Genomic DNA, 26,576 nt, shown 5'->3' with positions numbered 1-26,576 from the left:
TGACTGTGTGGGCGGGCTCCCCAGGGCAGGTGGTTGTCCCTAATATGTCCTCCGTAGGAGGTCTATATTGAGTAGATTTTTGGTGTTGGAGGTGGAACTGGAGCTTGCTCCATCCAATCCATGCATTGGCCTGGCATTACGGTGCTTCCAGGAGCGGTGCAATAAACAAAAACCAAAAAAAAAAGGAAAAAAAAGAAAAAAGGTTGTACTATGTATAAGTAGGTGTCAAGGTGCTACTTATAAGTATGTTTATGGAGAACTTATACTAAAACTTACAGCAATTTCAGGTAACATGCATCAATTTGTGATGAACTAAGTACGTGGATAAAATATGCAAATTGCTACAGCTGTGTTTAATTTCAAGGTCATTGTTTTCAAATTTGCTTCTTACTTCCATGTATTTAGGGAGAGCAGGGTATAACAATAAAAAGAGGGGGAAGGGGTTGCCAGGGGAAAAAGTTGGGGAGAAGCACAGGGCAAAGGGGCTACCTGACTCCCAAGATTTCTTTTTCTTAGTGTAGCAGTGGAAGGGGGACAAATTTAAGGCAACCTTACAATAATTTGATTCTACCCCTGGACAATTATAACAAATTTATATATTTTCCATATATAGAATCTAATTACTGGGGGGTTGTCTTATAATCCGGGTCATCTTCTATTCGAGTAAATAAGGTACAGACCAAGAGATTTTTGTAAATGCTAGTCTTTTTAGCTGTTTAAATACATTTGAGATCTGGTCCAAAATCTAGGATGTATTGAAGCCAATGATAAAACTCCCACTGGCTTCAGTTGGCCAGGGCACTATCAGTGTCATTCCAAAGAGAGATTCATTATTGGCCAAACTATAACATGCTCTCTCAGTTTCAGTTCAATCCTAATTTAAACGGATTCCCATTAAGGTGCCACTGTGTTAAACTGAGTAATAGTCCCACGTGTAGCCCAGTATGTTTAGCTAGCTTTGTGGTGAGTATCTAGTAACTCTCATGCACAGTGTATCAGCTCGTTTTTACTTTTATGCTGTTTTGTCTCTATTAGACTGAGATATCTTTCTCCTCCAGAAGCAGACTGAGAGAGATGTAACATTCTGATGAGTAATTAAGCCATAAAAGTGAATGTCGGAGTTCAGTTTGTCACATTATTATTATTGATTTTACTTGTAAAAAAGTGTATTTGCTATTAACTCTAAAGATGGATTACACAGTTGCCATTTAGTTCAGATAAAAATAAAATCGATAAAACAGATAATCCACCAGAATTAATTAGTTTCCCTTAAAATAGTGTTTTTAATCTGCTAATGTTTGAAGTTAGATTACTGTTAAAAACTAATGAAAGGCTTCAGCGTATTTAATTTTCTCTTTCTAAGAACTGATAACAACATTGGTTTATAATCCAAGCAGCAAAATGTATTTGTGTTCATGCAAAATGTATAGGCCATAAATGTTTTGCAGGCTTCTCTGGATTATGGCACTCATACTTTCACCCATGTGCTTGCTTATTTTGCAGTCTTTAGATATGTGTAAAACTTAGTTTTGGAAATGATATTATTTTAAGGAAGCTAAGGTAATATTATAGGTAGATTAGTAGTTCATGTATCATTTGTGTTTCAACAAAAAAGGAATGAAGCATTGATTCTGAGTGCAGATGTTGGCTGATGTGAGAAAGCAACATTGTGAGTTCTGTTTTATCGAGCTATTACTTGACTGTATTGACTTCATGAATTCATTCTTAGACGGAGGAAGCTTGTCATCTTTGCCACATTCTGCTTTAATAGGACCAGCCTCATCTCCAATGGTGGCCTCTGGAGAACCAGTTTCAGTTCCTGACAACTTGCTGAAAATATGTAAAGCAAAACCAGTTATATTTAAAGGTAATAAAATCCCAACAATCTTTTGTCTATTTGCTTTTAAAGGCAATTTAATATGTTCTGAGATAAATATAGGATTTTTATTGAGAAATATTAACTAATTAACCTGATGATGAAGACAACCAGTGAAAATTCAATTAAAAAGCCAATCAAAAAGTCCCTGTACTCTAAGCCACCCACACTACCTGACCTTCATATGAGGAAGTAAGCATTATAATAAATATATGGGTTCTTGAAATGGGGTGCTGGTCAGTTCACAAAGGTTATGGATTGGTGCCTATAAAGATTGAGAACCATTGTTTTACAAAGCTGACTCATGTAAGCCTGTTCATATGAAAAACAAAGGCTAAACTCCCATTTATCATCAAACAAGACTGGCCAAAAGATGTAACTAAGAAGACAATAGATTACTGTATTAGCTTTATGTACTGTAGATATAAATTTGTGTTGGGTCACCCATGCTTACATCTCATTCTGACCTGTAGTAAAGGGTTAAAGCTCATCTGTGCAGGAAATGGAACTCCTCAGAGGCCCATCCAAGAGTGCAAAATGAACTACCAGGTTTCCAAGTTGTTGCCGTATTGGTTTAGAGGCAAAAGGAAGTAGAACTCATGGTAGAGGTGATATCTTTTTAGTCCAACTAGATTTTTGCAAAAAAAAAATATTCTTTAATTGCAAGCTTTTGGGCACAAACACCCTTCTTCAGATGTAGGAGAAAAGAGAACTTTTACAATCTGTTCTCCGATGCCTGAAGAAGGGTGTTTGTGCCAAAAAGCTTGCAATTAAAGAATGTTTTTTGAAAAAATCTAGTTGGTCTAATACAGGGATGGGCAAAATGCGGACTGGGTGCGGTCTTCCAGGCTATTCTGTCCGGCCCATGGGGCCCCTAAAAAGTTTAGAAAATTAATATGTATCTGCCCCAGGCTGCCTGTCATGCGGTCCTTGATGGCTTCCCAAAACTCAGTAAGCAGCCCTCTGCCCAAAATAATTGCCTGCCCCTTGTCTAATGAAAGATATCACCTCTACCATAAATTCTGATTCCAAATGAACTACCAGATTTTCTTGCATACAGCATACCTCTTTACCCCCATTGGCGTGCATGTGTTAAGTGGGGAAGCTGATTTTTTGTCCAAGATAGAAACACCCTATTTTCATCCCTGCTCCACAGTGCAGCAGCTCTGGTATTCCCTCAGCTCAGCCTGCTGAGGGAATCAATGGGCCACTGAATTAATGGTCCATTGTTCTTTATTTCACAGTTGCTAGCAATCATCTCTCCTTTTTAATGGTCTTGACTAATGAAGCTAACCTTTCTTAGGGGAATTTGGCTGTCTGATAGGGCTTCTGATCATGTCTCCTATTTCACATCTCTTTAGCTTTTTTTAAGATGAGAGGTCCACCTATGGAGACCAGTCTTTAACAGGAGCTAGTGTTTTAGTTAAGCAGGGTCAGTCAGCTGAAGATTAGGCTCCGTCCTTGCTTTCTGCAGCCATAACACTAGAATTTTTTTTCCGTAATGCCTTTCAAAAACAAGGTGCATATTCTATTTGGGGGCACGTTATATGTGCAAAAATACAGTAACACCAAAATGAAGACCATCACAAACCTCATTACTTTCTGCCCCAAGTACAAGACTCATTTCTTTGACTTGCCTTCTCCAACATAAATGTAGAGCAGCATGTACAAAACCCTAGCAACACTCTGCCAAAACTAAGTGCTACAACATATGCACTTCTCCCCCATGGAGAGGATGTGAGAGTAAACCATAGCAGATTAGTCACATTGCTGAATACTATGGTCATGAATGTGGTATAGGATCCTGTAGATTCCTGTACAGTGTCAAGAATAAGAAAGATAGAAATAGTCATGGCGAAGACTCCACAAACCAAGGCAGAGTATTTCAAATCACCTGTTGCTGCACAAGGTATAAACCAGGGGTCGGCAAAATTTTTGGGCAGAGTGCCAAAAACACCCACAGTTTCAACTTGTAAGATGTTGGTGTGCCAGGGGTGGATGGTGGGGAGCTGCTAGGGGCCTGATCCTTGTTGTGGCAATATAAAAAATAACACCAGCCCCTTCCCCACCATCCGCCCTAAGGCACATGTGCCAAGCAAAATGCCTTTGCATGCCACATTCTGGCATGCATGCCAGGGGTTGCCCACCCCTGGTATAAACCAATGAATACCATCACACTGGCTTCTTCAGATTCTCCTGAGTACTAAAGTATAGCAGACTGTTTGATTCATACACATTAAATTAATTTGGTGAGTGCAAATATTGTTTATTTTACAGGTCATGGAAACTTCCCTTATCTTTGTGGGAACCTTAATGACATCATAGTGAGTCCACTTTTGTACACCTGCTACAGAAATTCTCAGTCTATATCTAGAGCTTATGAACAGTATGGTGCTTCCACAATACAGCCGATCTCAGAGGAGATGCAGCTGTTACTAACAGTCTACTACCTTGTTCAGCTAGGTGAGGTTTTTTTTCCATCTGTATAGAAGTAAAACATTTCCCATTGGTGAATGAAAAGGAACTATGGGCTGAAGAGCAGTTACTAGCTGGGTTCCTTAAGAGTTATTTTTGTGTGTGATTTCATATTTTCATTAATGAACTTGGAGTTGGAGTATGCTAATGATACTTGCAGACGATGTAAAGTTGAGAGGCCCTGGCAATACAGAAGTACCAGAATATTATATGGGTAGCACTGGATGACCCGAGGATTAACGTATGTGTACTCCAGTGATGTCTAGGGCTGCTGGGGCCTGGTTCTACATTTTGCTGAAATATGCTCTAACTTACATTGACCATAATATCTGCTAGGTACTAGCCAGGGCTTCTCCAGCAGGCCATGGCCTCATATAGGCTAGCTCCTGATAAGACGCTGGAATGGAGTAACGTGGAGGTAGTACAGTGTGTGGCTGGAAACAGATGTCATCTTCTGCCACCATAAATTTTTATGGTGGCACAAAGAATAAGTAAACATGCATCCATGTGCCTTGTTTCACCACAAATGCCTAAAATCTGCAGATGGAATATAGGTGGTATCAATTTGTGCTACTTGATTGTGGTCAACGTCTGTTAGGTTTTTTAGGGCCCCTAAAGCCCAGGGAGTGCCTGCACAGGTTCCCCCATTTGTAGAGATGCATGCTTGGGATATCTGACTTGCGGTGTATCTGCAATTGGTTTTCCCAGTTGCAGAGGTGTGCTCAGGGATTCCCTAGGTGATCCTCTGCTAGCAGAGAAACCTGGGGCTGCACTGTTTTCAGAGGCATGTTTGCCTGAGTGTTTTTCCTAGAATCGGGCCCCAGCTGGTGGACCTGACCCTGTAGACCAATGGGCAGTGTCTGTCTCACCCAGTGAAGTGGCTCAGTTGACACATCCCAACACAGCTGATCCACTTCATTTGGTGATGCCTGTTTATGCCTTGTGCTGAGCACTGACTATTCCCCAGTGCTCAGGGAATGTCCAGCTTCTACTTAAGGCACATTGACCAAGAGACTCAGGGGGTTGTGATATGGGCCAGAATCTGGTTTCAAAGCTTTTATATGAGCAGAGGGCCTAGTTATACTGCAAATTAGATATAACTTCAGGAAAGACAACGGAGTGATTATGTATTAAACCAAAATGGATCCAGAAGTCAAAGATTTTGTTTAGCTCTTTTTCTCAGATGAGAGGGATTTATTTTGGCTAAGCATCATATTTTAAGTGGTTTATACTCTGTTCTTCTTTTGATGTTTCTTTAGCTTCAGACCAAGTCCCTTTGATTGAGGATTTGGAGCAAATATTCATGCGCTCATGGAGGGAGTCTCATCTCTCTGAAATCCGCCAGTATCAGCAGGCCCTTCCACAGACTTTCCCTCAAGTTCCCAGCCAGATTGCACCAGTGACATCTGCCCAGCTCCCCTGGCTAGCAGGGTTAGCTGCCAGTTCTTGCAATGACAGTGTCCATATCATTGAGTGCAGTTACTCTCTAGCTGAGGGACTTTCAGAAATGTTTAAGCAGATCATTGAAGGAAAGCTAGTGAAGACGAACTACGTGGTGATCCTATGCGCTAGCAGAAACAGATGCATAGATTCCTGCATTGTGGTGACAGGTGAGTTCACAGAGAAAATCTTTAGACCAACCTGTATAACTCTTATCATTATCTGTTATGAGAAATTGGCTTGGCTTGCATCCCCATTTGTGCATGCACTTTTCTACATTTCTGGCTGAAGTGCCTGACTGTAAAGGAGTGTTTGCATGTATATGACAGTGAGCAAGCTAATTTTGAGGTTCAGTTGAAGCTACTTAGAAAGCTGTCCTGCTTTTAGTGTTTAATAGAATTTGAGGCTATTCCCATAGCTGGGTATTACTATTACTTATAATGTAGAGCAGCATGGTAAACGATATGACGTACAGACCAGATCTGGCTCATGGAGCCATATAATCTATTTGGCGGGGCTCCTGGAGAGACCAGAAATTTGGGAGTGGGATGAGCAGGACCAGGGCTTCCCTCTAATTTCTGGCATAAGGAGTCCCATTGGAGATGTGCCAATAGTGGAGGGGTAATCAATGGCTGTGTTAAACCCTGCATCTCCTGGACACCACTCATAACACTACTGTTTGAACAAGGAAGGTTGATTTAGAACATTGTCATTTTGGTTCAAACCGTAACATTTCATATAAAAAAGCGTCATTTTTGTTTTTTAGGGAAATACCAGGCAAGAGTTCTGTCTGAGAGCATGCTCACCCCTGCAGACTACCAGAAGGAAGTTAATTATCAACTGGTGACCGGGAAAGTTGAAACTCTGGGGTCTTATTTTAGCACCCTCTGCCCAGGTATAAACAGACATGATCCTAAGAGCCTATCCTTTGAACTCAGTGGGAGTCTGTCAGAAAGGGACAATAACAATCTGGAAGAGTAAAACTTATCTGAAAAATGTCAGATCCCCATGGGCAAATTGCATTCATACATGCATATATTTTCATCAACAGAAATGAAAATTAGTTAGTTGCCTATATCAAAGCATGGATATGGCTCTGTACACAGTCCCTATCCAACACACTTCACTGCTGTATGCAGGTTGCCTCCTCAGCTGGTTGCACAGGTATGAGGGTGAGCTAAATAGCTCACAGCCAGCTAATTCGTCCTGTTACTCAATATTATTCCCTTGTCTTCATCTCAGTATAAACTCCATCCTGACCTCTGAAATGAGAGAGAATATTGCTGCAAAACTATTGTTTCACCAAGTGAGGAGAATTTGAGGCTGTGAGCAGGGGAAATTAAGTTCATCAAGCCCATTAAATGTCATGAAATTTACTTGAGGTAGATTCTGTTTTCTTTGACCTATCATTTGCTTTTTTATGCAGAAGCTCCTTCTTCTCTAAGTTTCTTTTAAATACAACTCTTAAAGGCACTGAAGTGAACTTTTTCTATTTCTTGAGCAGTAGAAGTAAATGAAAATCTTAAAATAATTGCTATGCATACTGTGTGGACTCACTGGATTGCACTTTGGAATCACCCTGGCTGTCCTTGGTTCAATTATAGTATATTAAAGTGTTTCTTCACAAGTGCTCAGTGAATACAGTACAATACTAACACTGTGTTCTCTGAATGTCTTTCATTGGCTAAGAACAAGAAGGGCTCTGGATGAATGTAATGTGGTGAGCTCTGGCAGGATCTGCGGTGGGGATGGCCTTGTCAGGGTGGGCACATGCCCCCTGTGTCCCCACAACCAGTCGCCTATGCAGTAGCATAAATCAATAGGTGTCTTGTTTTTGTTTTTGTGTATCACCTGAGAAGATCTGGAAATATATCTTCCCATTTTGTGAAACTTTTTTAGATGTATCCTAATTATCCATCTCTGACTAAGGATAAACTGAGACTTTTCAAAGTGTTTTTCTGCTGCCCATGACAGAACAGAAGAGCCTGATGCTTAGGTAGTCACCTTGGCTGAAAGAGATACTACTCTGCTTGCTTTGGAGTAGGGGTTTGAACCTGGGTCTTCATCCACCCATGAAAATGTCCTCACCAGTGGGTGGCAAAGTTGTGTTCTGCTCCAGTGAAAATTTGGTTAAACCAAGGTTATTCAGCTTCTAAGTGACTAGGGACCACACTTCCCATGGGCAACATCATTGGGAGCTGCAATTGTGGGGGACACAGCAGGGTAAACCATGAACCCCTGGGCTGTGGATGCCCCCTTCCTGCTGCATTGAGCACACACAACCTTCCTCCCCTGCTGCACCATGCACCCCAGCCTCCCTCTCAGCGAGCGGTGGATCCAGGATTTGGCCAAGAGAGGTATGGAAACAGTCACCTGTGCTGCAGGGCTGGCTGTACCTCCAGCTATCGGTCTCCCTCCTATTGGTGTGGATAGATTGGGAGCCTCTGGGGACTTTTTGCTTACCCCAGAGTAGGCAAGAATCCCCAACCCTTTCCCCTCCATGCTCAGAGACATGCCCCTCCCTTTCCCTTTCATCCTTCCCTCCCTCACCAGACCCTGTTGCTTTTTCCATTGTCCCAGGGTGGGGGAAGCTGTTCCTGCCTGCTCCAGCCAAGCTGTGTGGAGGCTAGGAACCATGGCAGTACTGGTTCCGATGGGCAGAGGGGGTGTTCTCTCTCTCTATGCCTGCTTCCAGAGGACTGGGCAGATTGGGGAACTCATCCCTCCCTTCCCCAGGCCATCACTGCTGCTGCTGTTGCTGTTCCTAGCTGAGCCCAGGCCCTGCCTGGTCTGGCTGCAGGAGCTTCCCTCTTGCTTGGGACAGCAGGAAAAGCAGCAGTGGCACAGAGGGGAGATTGGGGAAGTGTCTTTGAACACAGAGGGGATTCTTACATGCTTTGAGGACTTTAAAAAAGCCACCAGAAGCTCCCAAGATGTGGTTTGGTGTGAAAGGGGGATTGCAGCCATGCCACAGCACCCCCTTTAGATCCACCCATGCTCTCAGCTCTCTTTACTGGGCAGGGGCAGGAAGCAGCAGCTAGAGGAGGGAAGTGGAGAGCCCAGAGTCTCCATCTGCTGATGCACACAGTAGGTAATAGAGGGAGTGGGTGGGAGGCCAGGGGTGGTAAGTTAACCTCTGTGGGCTGCCAGTAGGACAGTCTTGATTTAAAAAGTGCAAACAGATCCAACAGGAGCCAGCAAGACAGCCTCAGTGAAGAATGGCAGAAGCCGGGGTTTCAGAGCATCTAACTGGAGTGTATAAAGTATTTAGAAGCCCCCTGATGAAAAATGCTGTTAGAGTTATGTGGTATTATTATTATCAACATGAATATTAATATCCATTCTTCTTTCAATTTGGCAGAGGGTGACATTGATCTTTTGCTTGACAAATTTTATCAAGAAAACCAAGGCCACATTTCTTCATCTCTTTATGCTTCAGTGAATAGGACAACAACAGCTCTAGATGGAACCGGAGCATCTGTGTGCACAAGTAAGTAATGAAGACATCTAGAGAGGGAGCAGAGTAGAGTAAAGCCTAACAATTTTTTGAGATTTCCCTTAATCACTGACCTCTGATCTCAGCCCCCATCTTTCCTATGTGTAATCTTTGAAAGTAAACATTGATTCTGATGTATACACGGCTACAGTTCCACTCCACGGTCCTCCTTCAAGTGGATCATTTATTTGATCTTAGTTTGTTTATTAAATGAGGACTTTGACTTCATGAAGGCCTAAAGGGACATTCACAATACATGTGTGGAATTGAGTTCTTGGGAAGTTTGGGGACCAGGGAACATGTAGAGGAATCTCTGAAAATTGATAGACTTTATTCTCCCTCTGTCTGAAGGATTTCATTGCTTTAGAACATCTATATTATACAGGAGAACTTCATACAGAGAACTTTATACCATGAGCTGTGAAGACTTCCAGGAGATAGCAGACTTTAAGGAGTATAAGATTAGACTTGTGCCACACAACTGAACAAATGTTTTTGCCTCTTCCCAGGTTATAATATTGAACAGCATCAGATTCGTCCATTCCAGCTGGCAGTCGCTCAGAAATTATTGTCTCATGTTTGCTCAATTGCTGACTCAAGCACTCAAAACCTTGATTTGGGCTCTTTTGAAAAAGTTGATTTCCTGATTTGCATTCCACCCTCTGAAGTGACATACCAGCAGACACTGTTTCATCTCTGGCATTCAGGTATTCCTTGTGATCTGGGTTTATTTTAGATGTGAATGTGAAATTGGTAGCTACATTTTGTATGTGGAAGGACTGATGCCTATTTGACTTCTTTAGGTGTTTTGCTGGAGCTTGGCTTAGAAAAGGAGCACCTCACAAAGCAGAGAGTGGAACAATATGTTATGAAGCTAGATGCTGAATCCCAGACTAAATTTAAAGCCTTTTTGCAAAACTCTATGCAGAATCCTCACACACTGTTTGTCCTAATCCATGATCATGCTCACTGGGATCTTATGAGGTAAGAACAATTTTATTTTTAACTCAACTTTTACAGAAAAAAATTTTAATTATTATTATTTTTATTAGCTCTAAAGTCCATTCAAAATGCTGTCTTGAAGGTCATTTTGGTTGTTTATTCATTGCCCACTCATCTGTGTCCATCTTCACTGCCCAGCTAGCTCCATTTGCCCAAGCATCAAACACGAACAGTTCTGCTGGAGGTTGTTGCAGACCTGTCCTCATCCTGAATTGCCTCTAATGTCTCATTGAGCTGTTTTCAGCTCTGATTCTCCATGAGTCATGGATTCCTACAAGGTCCTTCACATTTTCTGGTAGGCTGCTTCTTGCATGTGAGAAAATCGATGTGGAAAGCCACTTCACTGCCCTCCTTCAAAACTCTCTTTAACTTTTATCCCTGCTGCAAATTGTGCAAAAAAACTCCACAGTATCTGGGCAGCTGGTGTACCACTTATTACTAGATGTGTCAGAGTTGCAGTGTTCTGTAGGGATGTCTCAGTTTCAGTAAATTTCTGATGAAAGGAAGACAAAAAAATCTTCCTCCCAAGTCACCTGCTCTTACTACTGGTTCTGTGAAGGGTGGGAGCATGGATTTTCCAAGCTTCCAAGATGCCCACCGTGTATTTTTAACTTAACAGAATCCACATATTTCTACTGCAGGAACACGAGCATGTTCGCAAAAGAGGTTATTTTGGATTTTGTGAGGTGGGAGAGTAATTGTAATGGCTAACATTAATATAGACCACCTTTCATCCCATTTTGAGACACAAAGAGCATGAGTGACTTGCTTAGGATTACAGATCCAGGGGACTGAAATGGCATATGCTTGGGCCCTAATACCCAGACATTCATTCCTCTTTTATGGTAATCCTGTTGCAGTTACTTTGTGCCCCCATCTACCTGTTGTATCTATCTGTTGTATCTCATTTTATACAAAGATTGTAATCTCTTTGGGGTCAAATGCTATATTTTCTTAAGTTGGGTTTGTTTAATTGTACAGGCAACACAGGTGGTTGCTAAAGGCAGCAAATTGTAGGAGGTAGCAAATGCAACACTTGGGGCAAGCAGGCAGCATGGACACTTGGTTGGGCCTGGCTTGGCATGACGCCACTGCCATCAGCTCCACCCAGAATGAAACGGGAGGGTGGCAAACTTTCATTTGCCTAGGGCAGCAAAAATCCTTGTGCTGGCCCTGTTCTTAACAACTATGCTAATCCATGCCATTTGGCTGCTAGCAACTGCCATACTGCCAGCTCCTTTTCAGCTTCCCCATCCTGTGTGCTGGGAGCTGCGGGAAGCTCCCTGCTTGATAGGCATTCCACAGTGTCTAAGGGAATGATATGGGGTTTATCCACTCCCTTTCTGTCATAGGAGTAGCGCAAAGATGGTAGAGCCAGGTCAAAGAATCCAGCTGTAAATTCCTTGTTTGTATTTAATGATGTTTTTGTGCCTGAGTTTCAGATGGTAAGATATATACATTGACCTTGGTATAGGAATTCTTTTATACTGATCACTTTGGAGAATATTGGGTTTCTTCTTGCAGTGCTGTTCATAGCCTTTATCCTCAAATGGAACCATCCATGGGACTTGTCGATAGACTGTTGAACTGCAGAGAGGTGAAAGAGGCTCCAAACATTGTGACACTTCATGTGACTTCATTCCCCTATGCCCTGCAGACACAGCATACCCACATCAGCCCTTACAATGAAATCCACTGGCCTTCTTCATACAGCAATGTAAGATAGGTCTTTGGAGGGCTTTTGCATTCTTTTGTAAATTCATCAGCAAGTATTTTATGTTGACATGTCCAGAAAAACTTTGGAGGCCCCGGGTTCTCATGAAGAAAGTGATAAATTATTATTGTTATATTCCTTCTCTCGTCTGCTTTTGGTTTAGTTTCTATCTAAGTGCTTCTGTTTTTTAATCTTATCCTTTCTAGTTTCCCCTATCTACATCAGTGATTTTTAGCCAGGGTGCCACAGCACCATGGGGTGCCTTGAACTCTTTTCAAGGATGCCACAGGGTGCCACACAATATTAGCACTGTTAAGTGAGCAAACATGATTCACATGTTAAATCCAGATATTTCTTTTCAACTGAGAAGAATTGCTTTATTATTTGCAGAGTCTATGAAAGGGATCCTCAAGTCTAAAAAGGTTGAGAACCACTGATTTAGATCCTCATTTTCTCTGAGCTGTCATAACTTTCATAGAAAGAACAGTAAGGGTTGCCAGAATCTGGAATGGGTTCCCAAGGGAGGTGGTGCTCTCCTCTACCCTGGGGGGTCTTCAAATGGAGACTGCACCTAGCTGGGGTCATCTGACCTCAGTGCTTTTTCCTGCCCAGGGCAGGGGGTCCAACTCAATGATCTATTGAGGTCGCTTCCAACCCTGACATCTATGAATCTATGAAACTGCACTGAAGTCAAAAGAACTGTTTAAATTTAAGTCTTCTCAACATATCAGTCAAGTGTTTATATTAGCATTGAATTATATAAATACATGTATTTTCTTAAATATTTTTTCTATATGTGTGTATATAAAAAAGAGTCCTAAGTCTACTTCTCTGTATGTTTTTGTTTGCATATATATTTATCATATTTCTTTGAATACAACACACTTTTAAAAATCAAATATTTCTTCTAAAAATGATCTGCACCTTCAATTCAACTATAAAAATCATGTAAAACTCTTACATTCACTATAAAGTTGTAGATGTGTCTTTATTTGATGTTTTGTTTTTTTTAAAATTGAGAATCCAAATATTTAGGTGTGTTTTAAATTCAAGGGTATTTTATATTTGAAGGAATATGATACTTAATTAGTGATGACAGGTTGATGCATTACTTACAATGCATATACTGCTTGTATTGTTAAATTACTTTTGTCTTTTTTTTACTGAAGGGAGTAGATTTATACCATGAAAACAAGAAATATTTTGGGTTGTCAGAATTCATTGAATCCACCCTTTCTGGACACAGCATTCCATTGCTTAGATATGACAGCTCTTTTGAAGCTATGGTTGTGGCTTTAGGGAAAAGGTACAGTATGGTCTTTGGTTTAAAACATTATGACATTTGAGAGGCAGCATAATCCAGTAGATGGGGTTTTGGACCATACATCTGGAGGCCTGAGCTCTTCTTGTTCATGGCTTTGGCACTACTCAGTTATGTGTCCTATATGACAGTTTATCTTTCTGTGTTTTTGTTTCTCCACTTGACCTTGGTTTGTTGTCTTTATTTAATACAGGGGTGGCCAACCTGTGGTACATGTGCCAGAAGTGGTACAGGCAGCCTCTGTATGTGGCACATGACAGATCAGGGAGGAGACAGGCAGCAAAGCAGAAGATGGGGCAGGAAGCAGAAAGCAGAGCAGCAGATCAGGCAGGAGAAGGGGACTGGAGTAATCCTTGGGGAGGGTACAAGACTAATTTGTGGGGCACCTGCCAAAAAGGTTGGGTCCTGCTAATTTAGGCTATAAGCTGGTTAGCAGAGATTGTCTCTTTTTATGCATGTCATCTAGCACGATGTAGTTATGGTTTTGGCTGGGTCCGTTATCCACTATATAATTATTGTCCTTAATTGTGGAGGTTAACGCATCAATATTTTTAATGTGATTCCATGCTGAACTTTTCTGGCTATCAAGAACTAATTTTAATATATACATTTTGTAAATTTCCTAAAGGGGCCACAAAGAACAGGTGCAGTTTCACTTTGGCTCCTGGACTGAAATCAAAATTGAATTGTTGTTATCAGAGGGTGAAAATTTGATGTCATTTACCTTATATGGTCCAGGAAGAGACATTTAAGTGAAAACTCTAGAGTCACTGGGAGTGGGTAGCCAATGTTCTTTAGGTGCATTTTTTTGTGTGTGCAAAGTTCCAGATGAGCTCATTGAATTGTCAAGTATACAATAAATGCAAAATTGAGCAAGGAGAACTTTATAACTTTGTAAAGACTATGACATACTGGTTTTGGTCTTGATTCAATTCCTAGTCAAGTCAAGTGATTCTTTTTAGTTGACATTAGTAAGAATTGGATCAAATCTTCAGTAAGTACAAGTAAAAGAAACCCTAAACTGATGCACAATGAGCTGTACTGTGTTCATCTTCATTGCAAGTGTCTTTTATTTTTGATTCATGGTACTGCTGACTACATTAGCAAGTATTCTGTGGCATATCTTCTAAAAGCAATGAGGTCTTAATAACATGAGGAAGTATAACTTCAGCATGCCACTTGTCTTAAATCTTTCCTGAGAAATGGTTAGATCTCACCGTTTCTGGTCAAGGAATTATAGGAGAACAGTCAAGGACAGCTTAGTGTAGTTCTACTGTATATTAGGCATGATTTTACATGAAGATGATATTTTGTGTGTTATTGAATTTTTATAAGAGCTGCATCCTCACTTCACAATTTATTTCAGGTTTCCCAGATTACACAGTGCAGTGATAAGGACTTTTGTCCTCATACAGCACTATTCTGCAGCTATGATGGCAGTAAGTGGTCTATCTCAGATGAAGAATTACACTTCAGTTGAAACGCTGGAAATCACCCAAAACCTAATAAACTCTTCAAGACTCTGCCCCAGTGGCCATGGCCTCATGGTGGTGTTAAGAATTCCCTGTATTCCACTGGCTGCTGTGGCATATGAGCGACTCTATCATGTAAGAGAAAGACTAGCTCTTGAAGATAATTTTGAAATAATCTTGGGAAATCCTAACTCTGGAATCACCATAGGGAAGCACTTTGTGGAGCAACTAAAGGTAACTTGCAGAAGACACTATCCTAATAGGTTCACCATGGAAGCACCACGTCCATTGGGTGGGTGGATGGAGATGTTCAGGTTTTATTGATGTTATATGTCATTTCCCAGCAAAATTAAAACTAGCATGAATAGCCACACACATTGCAATCGAGTGTGCAGTCTATGAATCAATGCAGTAGTGAAAGAGCAAATAAAAATTAAAGTGATTTTTATCATGGTAAAGGTTTTACCTGAGCAGAAAAGTTTCCCCCTAAGGTGAATACTGTGGAATTATATTACGTAGGCCACCAGAAGGTGGTGTGGAGTCCTCACATCATTCAGTCCTACCCAGATACATCTGGGTCTCCCAGCATTTCAAATACAGCACCTGATGTTTCCTGGGTTCTAACATTCTGGAAATGGTTAATAGATTAATAAATTCAGGCTGGCCACATTATGGTCATGTAGTCGTGACTCACTGCAAATAGCTAGTCTAAGCCCCCACACCCAACACTAAGCATTTATTTGTAGATGCTGACTGCTACATCTGGGAGCTCTGCTGAAAAGCATGCCCTCCCAATTTGCTCTTCATCCTTGTGTACCAAGCTCCAGCAATGAAGCAATATAGCTATCACAGAGTCATCCTGAACATGTACTCAGTACTGCTTGCAGACTCTTTGCCTGAGGCAGACTTATTGGCAAATGTACTGGGCTGCCCTAGAGTGACTCCATTGCCTGTTTCTGAGTTTTAATATACACAGAGCAGGAGTGAACAGGCATGAAAGCAATATGGAGATGCCCTATCCCCCTTATTAAGAATACTGCAACCCCCGTTTAAACACATAATGTTACATGTTAGGGTTGGACATTCCACCACACTTTTTGCTTGCTTCCTGCTACTTATGCCCTTAGCCATAATTCTCCCTGGAGTAGGAGACAGGGCCCTGATTATGATTTTGTTATACTAACACAGACGATTCACTTGATAAAACAGGAGTAAATAAATTCAGAATCATATCCTATATTGTTTCATGTGTGCTGTTGGTTCTTAACCATAAATAATAAAGACCAGATTCTGTTACCTAACTCCCAGTGCATAGTACTTCACCAGTCAGTTTTTCTCATTGAATACAATGGTTACTCACAGCTCAAGATGTTAATCAATGTGAACATAGATATCTCCACCTGATCCCCAGGCAGAGACCAAGTGACCTGTTTATCAATCTATTATGGAGCTCTCAGAGCAGCTGACAACTATAGTTAGGGAACTGGAACCCCAAAGGAAAATATTTACGGTGAGTGACTCTTCTTTCTGCCTTTGAAGATCAGGTTGTACATCTTCATAAAGGTTTTTTGTGCTTTCTGGATGAACATTTGGATATATACGTGGTTATCTTTTTATTTTCCACTTAATTTAGGAAGTCATTAGGTTGATGACATCATATGGATTTATGATGCTGTCTTTTTTAGTGAACCAATATTTCTGAGACAAAACTGAAAACAAAAGTTAACAACTAAGAAACTTTCACCCTTTGGCCTCCAGTAGTTGCTTTTGTAGAATCTCTACAGAATGAGATCCACAGCATAATCAATATATGATCCACTTCTGCCTTTTTAACAGAATCTTATGGTTATGCCCAGCTGTGTTTTTTACATTGTATGACAGATCTGGCAGAAAATTGAAGATGCAGATTGGAGGCCACAGACCTATTTGGAATTAGAAGGTCTTCCATGTATATTAATATTTAGTGGAATGGACCCTCAAGGGGAGTCCCTGCCAAGGTGAGAAGGCAATACTGACAAACACTTCCATTGTGTTCGTTGGTTCTTTGTGGGTGCAGCGGATTATGAGATTTGTATGATGAGATGATTGTTTCATCCATTTTGGGTAGTTTTTGTGCTGTCAGCTAAAAATGTGGGAGATTGGCCATGTCGACTTGGTAGTAATGGGTGAGGAGGTTGACATATGTGATAGAAGGGGAGTTTTCACAACAACATCCCTAAGGAGGGATGTAAGGAGACAACAAAACTCTGGCATATGCAGATGCAGATCTATAAATGTTGGTGTTGCACCTGCTTCCAATAGGATTGAATTTGTTTGGAGGGGCTGAGTGTGCCAGATCAGAGAGTGAGTACATTTTTAAGTCAGAATTAGAACTCAGGAGAACCCAAGTGCAGTTGGATAAGCTGTTTCAAATACAAGTACAGAGATAATCTGCACTCTGGGAGTGAACATGCCAAAATACAGTAACAAAGATATGTCATTGAGTTTCTGCTTACATATCAGCGAAGTAGGTAATGACAAAATCCTTCATTTGTATCTGCCAAAGCAATCACAGTGTAGAATACAGTGGGATTTCAAACTGGTCTTTTGTTTCTTTCAAGGTCATTGAGATACTGTGACCTACGTTTAATAAATTCCTCTTCTCTGGTAAGGACAACCTTGGAACAAGAGCTTGGTTTGGCAGCATACTTTGTTAGCTCTGAAAGCCACATAGAGAAGGTGGTTGTAAATGACGTGTTGGAGAGTGACCAAGAAAAACTGAGCAGTACTGATAATGAAGATGAGGAAATAGTGACAGAAGGTATTACTTATTATTTGTTGAGTCTGTTCTATAAAGAAAGCCTTTAAGTGGTTGAGCTTTATATGATATCAGGTTTGAGAAGAATGAAGTTGTAGAGTTAGAAAATATAGTTTCATAAAGTAAGTTAGTACTTTTGGAAAAAAATCTACATGTTCAAACTTCAAGTTGTGCATTAAATATTAACCCTGTGGACATGTCTACACATGTGCATTTACTGTTCAGTAACTAAAATTACTTCACAGTACAGGTGCGTGCCTACATGTGTGCACCCGCACTACACAGTAAATATGGTGACTTACACCGATTTGAGCATATATGCAATACCTGCATCATGCAGGTATCAAATTTACACCTGATTATTTACTGTGCAGTAACACATGTGCAGATGCCTTACTGTGCAGTAACACTATGTGTTTGGACTGACTTGGGACTAACTTTAATGCCTGCACGTGTAGATGCCAGTCTATTCCCACTTACTGTGCAGTAGCTTACTGCATAGTAAATATAACAGGGCATAAATGCACATGTAGACATGGCCTGTAAGTATCAACATCAGAGATAAACTTTGGCTTTCAAGAATGCAAAACCATCTATCACATATGCAAATATAAAGCAGTTATTGCAACTGGATGCAACAAAGTATTGGGAGAAATTATTTGAAAAGTTTAGTGCTGGGCTTGTACTTCTGAAATTAAATTTATCAAATAATATTCTGTTATTAATACTTTGTCTTTATCGTATGTTTCAACTGAGGAAGGCAAGCATTTTATAAACATTAATTAGTAAAATTTCTCAGTGCCCCTGAGAAACCATTATCACCCTCCCCATTTCATACTGGCAAAAATTGAACTATATAGGGGATAAATGATCACACAAGGTCTCATGGAAAGGACTGCTCACCTGAGTAAGATGTTACTCAGCAAGAATAGAACCTGAAATAAACAGGAATAGGCACTTTTATCAGCAGCTTTGAAAGGAATGAAATTTTGTTTTCATCAAACACAGAGGTACAATCTGGCTGTAGAGTTACTTGAATGTCCTAGTGAAAATGAATGTGTTTAGGGGGTGAATAGCTGCTAGTGCTGTGATAATGTGAGACCTCTTTTATGTTATATATACTCCTTGCTGCTGGGGCAGCAAGTAAAGGAAGGCATGGGTGGCTAAGAGGACATTGCTGAGCTTTTGTCTGGAGTTTTGCTTCCACAAATTAAAATTAGATTAGTCCTCAGGCTGCTTCACTATATAGCACAGGCAATGTGGCCACACAAGAATACTGTCTGAATCATGATTTGACCTAGCTGAGGTGTAAGATATTTTGACCCAGAACCCTCTGACTTTGGCGGTTTGGTCATAGTTGAGGACTGCCTTTGGAGAATTAATTCAAATGTGTCTCCTTCTTCTCCCCACCCCTGGTCATGAAACAGGCTCTACTTCAGAAAAGAGAAGTCCTATGAAGAGAGAGAGATCACGCTCCCATGATTCTGCATCTTCATCTCTCTCTTCAAAAGCTTCAAGTAAGACTTTCATTTCTAAGCTTTCATTTGTTTAAACTAGTGATGGCAACTCATTTCCCTGCCCTTTTTGTCTGCAGAAAGACAGTTATTTGAAAACAACATTCTACAAAAGAGAATTATTAGTGATTCTCCCAACAGAAAGAATCTCTAATGGGGAAATCCTGTTCCTCTTACTTTTCCTGTCAGCCATACATCCCCAGATTGCTGTGGAGATCAGTGCTGTGGCAGGCTATTTCAGAAGCATCTTCCTTTTGAACTTACTGAGAATTGTGGATGTCCAGGGCCATTTGGTATCAGGCTCTATATGCTTTCAGAAATAATAACTGTGGGCACAACATACATTAAGGCTGCCCTGAAGAACTGTAATTACAATGCATTGGAGCAGACTCAGTTAATCAAATCTTCTGGATCATAGTAATTATCATGCTCCAGCAGACTCCATCGTCATATGTATCAGCATCCCTGCACTGAAAAATGGCAGTGAGGGCTCTTTAACGAAAGCTCGTTTGACAAACTTTAGTTAAAAGCATCCCCACCACCATTTTTCAGTGCAGGGACACTGCTTTACATGATGTTCTGGGAGCCCCTTCCACCCCACCTCCCAGAGCACGTGTATAAATGCCCTGTAATTTTAGATGGGTGTTCATAAAATATTTAGGAACCAAAATGTGCCTTCGTTACAACTGCTATAGTATCCCCTTTAGTCAGTGAGAGCTTTGCAGTATTCCAATCTCTTTTAGCCTTGTTCAGACAAATAGTCCCATTGATTTCAGCAAAATTATCTTGGTGAGTGAGGTGAATACAGCATGACTTAACAGCAGTAAGTCCGGGCTCACATTTTTTGATGACTGCATTTTATGTTGTTGACTGTATGCTTGATGAGGACATTTAATGGAATTGTTGTGGTTGCAGGTTGTTTCTGAAGATTCAAATTGCATTGTGTTGAAATACAGATTTTGTTTTTAGGTACAGCATTCTGCAGTGAGTCATCTCCTTTATTAACAACAGGGGATGGAGCAAAGTCACCCCACCAAGTCCTAGGCAGCAGTACTGAAGAAAGTGGCAATCAATATGAAAAGCAAAGGCAGAAAATAGATAAGGGAGCACAGGCAGTCAGCAAGAACTTGCCAATTGCAGCTGAACAACTGGACACAAAGCAGAACATAAAAAACGCCCAGATTTCCATCACCTCATCATCCTCATCACCCTTTTCTTCTTCGTCTTTCTCCTCTGTGCCCACTCACAACTCCTTCATCCTGCAGACATTTCAATGCGTTATGACTAAAGCATCAAAGCAGCCCCCCATAGTTTTACTGCCTAAGTTAGTGTATGACATTATTACCTCTACTGACAGCAGTGGACTTCCCAAGTCATCTTCCCTCTTACCTTATCATTCGGTGATGTGGGCGAGTTCTTTCCGCCCCCTCATGAGTAAAATGATGACATGTACGGAGCAGTCTCTCTACTACCGCCAGTGGACAGTACCCAAACCAATTCATATAGACTACAATAATAGAAATGAGGGCAGGATGGATAACTTTCACCCAAGGAGGCTGCTGCTGAGTGGGCCACCACAGGTGCGTAATAAAAATATGGCATTATTATTATCATTGTTTTATTTTGATTAATTTAATCTTAATCATATTAAGGTTAGATTAATGAGATCTATTATTCTTATCTGAGATTTTACTAATGGAAACAGCCCTTCTTACTTTATTACTGTATTTGCCTCTCACTGGGAGTATCTACACATGCAATTAATGTGACTGAATAAACTCTGGCACAATTTGTGCTGGAGTAAACTAATCTGGATGTCACCATCTACATGTGCATTTAAGCACAGTAATTTACTCCACCATCAGAAAGTACTTGTCTCTGATGGGATTATCCAATGGCGCAGTAAATTAGTCTTCACCAGCCTAATTGCTATGCATGTGTAGCTGATGATGTTTTACTGTGCAGCAAATTAGTCTACTGTGAAGTAAAGTACATGTATAGACACGCCCATTGTTAACCTGTGCCAAGAAAATAATGCTATGGTGATGTCTTTTTTTCTTAAATCTCCATAAAATTAGAACTGTGTTTTAAAAAGAATTACACTCTTTATCTTTGCATCATTGCAGTTTGTTCTAGCCTGATGGAATTGCAGGTTAAAAACTAAATAGGGTCTCTGGGGTACGTTTTATGGCGAAGCTGTGGAGGGTAGAAGCTGTTGGACGTACCCATTTCCTCTATGTGCTGGATAGAAATAGAAATTGTTACCAATACAAATAAGCAAAAAGGGACTGATTTTTAATGGTCTTAGTAAGGAGATTTGGAAGCACATAAAGACTTCAGAGGTCCCATTACCTTTTTAGAGCCTAATAATATTAAGCACCCATGAAAATTTAGGGGAGTACTTACTCTGCCTAATTGATGGGCCTGGGCACACACTGAGTAAGGGCAAGTAGGGAAGTGTTTCTTGTCAGTGGCCCCAGACTTGGCAGGGATACAGTGTAGACATGGTCAGAAGCCAGAGTTCAGGTCACTACATAGGAAGCACAAAACCAACATTTGTCGTATGTATTTGATTAGTTGCTGTTGCTAGGTAGACCTGCTCTCTATTTTCATGGTGTCAGTTCAAGGTATTAACTGACCAAAAGAGATGAGAAGCTGGTAAACGCAGGGGGGGTAAAAACAAATATATTCTGCAAGAGTTAGATACAGCAAAAGCTGTGTTAACTGGCACTTTATTAGCTGGAAAACTCTATTAACTGCCATCTGAGGGATGTGGCAAAAGCGAAACCCGGAAGTACCCTTCCGGGTTTCGCTGCCGTGAGCAGAGCTTTTCTTTGCCACTTTTTCAGCCCACAGCCCAGGGCAAAGCAGCCTGTGCGGGGTAAAGCAGCCTGTGCAGGGCCCCCCTCCCTGTCCCCTGGCACACTGACACCGGGGAGTGCACCCGATGGTGCACATTTGATATCCGAGGGATGCCGGATAACAGAGCTTTTACTGTAGTATATTTCCACATCCAAAGAAGTCATGAACTGATAACATTTTGGGTTAGAATTTATCAAGAAGTTTAAAAATACAGTTCTCAGAGCTACAAGTGTACAAAGCAGCCAAAACATATTATTTTGTATTTCTGCAGCATTAATTTGGCCATGAGGTGTTTGATTTGTATCCACCGATGGTTCTCAACAAAGTAAATGAGACCTGTATATATCAGAGAACATAATTTCCCATAAAACAGCTGGCATTTGTCTTTTGTCCATTTATCGAGTTATTCGTAGAAAAAACAGGCCTCATGTTTATTCACTGGCTGTTTTCTGGGATGTGAAATTTTAACTTGCAATCTGCACAAGTGTAAGCCCTTAGTTGAAGGAATAAGTGATACATAGAAGTCACCCTGGAAGAACATTTCCAGCTTTGGAAGCTTCATTTCTTTTTCCAGCTGCCTTTGAAATACAGGTTTTGCACAGGATCAGGGAAGTAGAGCAAATCCTAAAAATATTCCCCACATTTTGTATTGCATACTACTTCTTCTTGACTGAATGCTTATTTCATGTTGAATACTTTATGGAACAAATCATAAACAGTGTTTCTTCTTCCAAAATGGAAGTGGTTCTTCCTTATTCCATGTTAGCGCAGAATCTCCTTTTCATATGCTGGGGAATATGTCAGCTTGGGTCCCTTTAAAACCTAGAAGACCAATTAAAGGGAATAGACTTTTAGAAACCAACCAGTTCTGAATGTATTCTGGCTATTTATTGGGTTGCATGGAATCTCTTCCAATAGAGGGGTGAAGCAAAATATACAGCAAACGTGAGTTTCCCTTCTCCCTTTGGAAATCAATAATTTCTTGCTAGATATATGTTTTGCTCATGAGTTTGTTTGCTAACCATTACATTATGTGTGGAGTTATGTTACCTACTTCATGAAGAGGGACAAATAGATGATTTTGGCACCAGGGCATCTTGTCTAAATAGAGATTAGCTATTTAAACACTGCCATTTTAAGCATAAAATGACACTTCATCCAGTATATTCAATCCAATCTCTCTGAATCAGTGGATACAATATTTTTTAGATATTGGAAGAAACTGTCACCATTTGACTGGCTCTTTGTGGACCTTGGCATGTTTTCACTGGACCATCAGTGTGTCACAGGACATATTTTGAGAACCACTGCATTTGTATGTTAGGAACTCTCCCACTTAGAAAATGAATTGGAAAAGTTCAGAGAGTGGTTTCTTTGCCAGGTTTATTCAGATATGAAGGTTGGGAACAAAATGCTACTTTTGAATAACATAGGCAAGAACGAAAGTGGTCAGTCAAAGAACTTACACCACGGGATTAATTATGTGAGACCCCCTCCTGTAACCATCTCACTGCAGAATGTCTGAAACTTGTAGGAAAAGGGAAACCTGACAGTACGTGGTATGAGAGCTCTTTGAATGACCCTTCTGCAAATAAACATGACAGCAGTTAGGTCATTTCTTTGACTAGAATCTCATCATAGGTGATTGCGAAAAGAATAATGCACTGGCTAAGATCTGGAAGCTACGTTCCCTCTGGAGCCAGTATTATATGCTATAACTGAGTCTTTTTGGCACACAAGAATTGGACCACTGAGCTTTCTGCAAGGAAGACCTAAACTTAGTTTTCTTCCTACATGTGGACCTCATTTGTCAAGCTGGATGTCTCCCTGAATAAAAGGATGTAAACATAGACCTTGTTTTTCATAGCTGAGGAGGAAAGTAGAACTCACCCTAATGGACTCTTGGTTGCCCCACAGACCTCAGCTTCCATACACAGCCTACAAACTTGAGATCTTTGCTTCTTCCCTTCTTGGGATATTTTCCTCCACAGTGTTGTCTGTCATTCCTGCCTCAGGGTGGACTTGTCCTAGTTCAGAAAGACAGGAGACAGAATGCCCATTTGACATTGTGGTATATTAGAGATTGCCTGGAACTGAAAATAAGTGTTCCAGCAAGGCACAGGCATGTTTAAGGAACCATAGCATCGTTACATCCTGGGAAGAGTAGAAAGTGCCCTATGTTATATATAGGGGTATGCAAAGAGGTTACTTTTCATGGGCTACCCCTCACTTAACAATTGGTTCTTTATGGTTATAGTTGAAAGAATGAGTTCAGCTCCCTGTTCCTGTACTGTCACATCCTTTTCTACACAGTTCTGTGAATACTGTAGGATTTAAGAGAACACAAAAGGAAGACATTAAGAAATCAATAATACTTACCAATGTAACTTTCCATCAAACCACTCCCCTGCCATTATGTGTGCTTTTCAATACTTATATGCAAGCCCCCTTTTGGCCATGCTGTAGAAAGGGATTGAGAGTGAAGGAACTGGTAGAGCCCTTCAGCAAATGCTTGCCTGCACATGTAGGGAGCTGGACTCAATGATCCAAGAGCCTCCTTCCTTTCCTATTTTCTTACGCGTTTTAATTTAACTCTTTGATGCAGGCAGTGAATGGGCACTATCTGGCAAGAAAAAAGGTAATCCTACTCTCAAGATCAATGTGAGAGGACTACAGGACAAGCTTAATTAAAATAAAAAATAGTAGGCCTGTTGCTTTCCTAACCATTCTGAAGCACGGAAAAAGAAAAAAAATATTCTGTCAGGGTAAAAATTATAAAATTTTGTCTGTGGAACAAAAATTTGAGCCAGTGTATAGGGTACAGCTACAGTAGTCCTGTTAAGTTGCTCATAATTATTAAAATACTGAGAATACATCCAATTCACTCAATGCTGACCTTACTAGTGGAAATCTACATGATGTTTCAAAAAACTTTAATTGAAAGAGTTTATAAATCACACAAAAATAATTCTAGACTTGAGAGAGTGTATGCTCAATGCTCTAATCCAAGTGGTAGACATTTATATAAAATACTAGATGTGGGATCACTTCTAGACTAAGACATTTTTGTTTACTTATCTTAGAAATAAACAGATCCATGCAGTCACAGGGGCTTGTTCCTTTTAGCTGTAGGGCCTTGACATAAACCTGCTTGCCATGAAATCCCGTTCAAGTCAAGGGTTCACAGTATGGAAAGTTCTCTATTTATGTGTGAATTATTTATAATTTTATTTATGTATTTAACTTTATGGGTATGACTTATTCATTGCTTATTAGTTTTTTAAATTACACTGCAATGTAAATTGTACTTGCAAGAATCAAGACAGGGTAGTAACTGATTCATATACATGACACCCAGGAATAAGTACTCCATAGCTTGGTAAAATCAGGTACAGAAGCAAATTGTATGAAAGTTCAACAATGTACATCCACATATTGGAGAAAATGATTGCATCTGGTGTGGCTTAGGACAAAAAAAAAAGGAAGAGTGAAATGTTTTAGGTATTTTAAAATGGCATCATGGAAGCACAAGGAGAAAACAAAATATTTTTAGCTTGCATTATTTTGCATAGAATATATGACCAAAGAAGGGAAGTCTAGATGTGATACAATGTCTTCTGCAGACTTACTTCATCCCTGCTTTTAGTATAGACAGTTCTCTCAATGTGTTGATCTGCTGATGTACAAGCTTGAAATAGTTGAGGTAATTCTTTAATTATATTGTGCTTTTCCTTCTGAAATTTAATTCTTTTTTCTTGGCTTTTAAAAAAGTTATTTTTTCATGCTTATTCTAGTTCAGGGGGAGGAGATGCATGTGGTGAGTTTGCAGATATGTGTGCCTGTAACAGGCATATGGGCAAGATAGGTTTTGCATGATCATATCTTGCATATAAGGTGCATGTGATATAGACTTGTGAATGTACAGAAATAGCAATGTAGATGCAACAGAACTGAAAAGCTTCAACATACTTTTAGGCTTGGTCAGTCATCACCATTTCTGGTTTCAAGTTTCCAAACTGATGACATTGGCATTGATGGGAAATGGCTATTTAGTTTCTGATTTTTGTATTTACAGATAGGAAAAACGGGTGCCTATCTTCAGTTCCTCAGTATCTTGTCCAGAATGCTGATCAGACTGACAGAAGTGGATGTTTATGATGAGGAAGAGATCAATATTAGTAAGTTATTGATGAAGCAATGTTTGTTTCTGGGGCTTTTATTTTTTAAAATCCATCTGTTAGTCTGACCTGTGGTTGACTAGTTTATCATGTGCTCTTCACCATCAAGCTGTAATTTATGTACATTACTACAAGCCATTTATGATTCTTTTGTAAGATCCATGACTTGAAATCTGAAGACATGGACTGATAACACATTTTTACTAGTATAATTGGTATACTAATATATCATTTACATTGTTGTAAAAAAGTAGTGGACGATCCCTGAATGGGGTAACTTCATCTGAATCAGTGAATAAATTACCCTTGAAATAATCACAGTATAACTCCACTTGCATAAGTTACAACAGGCTAGGTTTTATCTGTCCATACCTGTCCCAGGGATGTTTAGTAAAAGCAAAGACGGTCACCTGCTCTGCCACCACCTAA

At 40.3% G+C, this 26,576-nt stretch overlaps 1 protein-coding gene across 5 annotated transcripts in view; it reads left to right on the top strand.

The window, feature by feature from the left end:
* The window catches only part of GREB1 (growth regulation by estrogen in breast cancer 1), a 158,008-nt gene that overhangs the window by 108,565 nt on the left and 22,867 nt on the right, over positions 1-26,576 (top strand). For 3 of the 5 annotated variants that reach the window (XM_019537395.1, XM_019537392.1, XM_019537393.1), the window contains 15 exons: positions 1,730-1,867; positions 4,154-4,339; positions 5,611-5,961; positions 6,558-6,686; positions 9,153-9,281; positions 9,797-9,994; positions 10,091-10,271; positions 11,814-12,006; positions 13,173-13,309; positions 14,691-15,030; positions 16,678-16,793; positions 17,397-17,596; positions 19,021-19,110; positions 20,077-20,687; positions 26,045-26,147. In XM_019537395.1, the coding sequence (XP_019392940.1) occupies positions 1,730-1,867; positions 4,154-4,339; positions 5,611-5,961; positions 6,558-6,686; positions 9,153-9,281; positions 9,797-9,994; positions 10,091-10,271; positions 11,814-12,006; positions 13,173-13,309; positions 14,691-15,030; positions 16,678-16,793; positions 17,397-17,596; positions 19,021-19,110; positions 20,077-20,687; positions 26,045-26,147 (3,102 nt within the window). The remainder of the gene's footprint in view (positions 1-1,729; positions 1,868-4,153; positions 4,340-5,610; positions 5,962-6,557; positions 6,687-9,152; positions 9,282-9,796; positions 9,995-10,090; positions 10,272-11,813; positions 12,007-13,172; positions 13,310-14,690; positions 15,031-16,677; positions 16,794-17,396; positions 17,597-19,020; positions 19,111-20,076; positions 20,688-26,044; positions 26,148-26,576) is intronic. The other 2 variants (XM_019537394.1, XM_019537397.1) reach the window with 2 other exon arrangements.

Source organism: Crocodylus porosus, unplaced genomic scaffold, assembly GCF_001723895.1.
Source record: "Crocodylus porosus isolate Cpor-Errol unplaced genomic scaffold, CroPor_comp1, whole genome shotgun sequence".
Classification (NCBI taxonomy): domain Eukaryota; kingdom Metazoa; phylum Chordata; order Crocodylia; family Crocodylidae; genus Crocodylus; species Crocodylus porosus.
The sequence above is the reverse complement of the archived record's forward strand: the minus strand, read 5'-3'. Positions and strand labels throughout refer to the sequence as shown.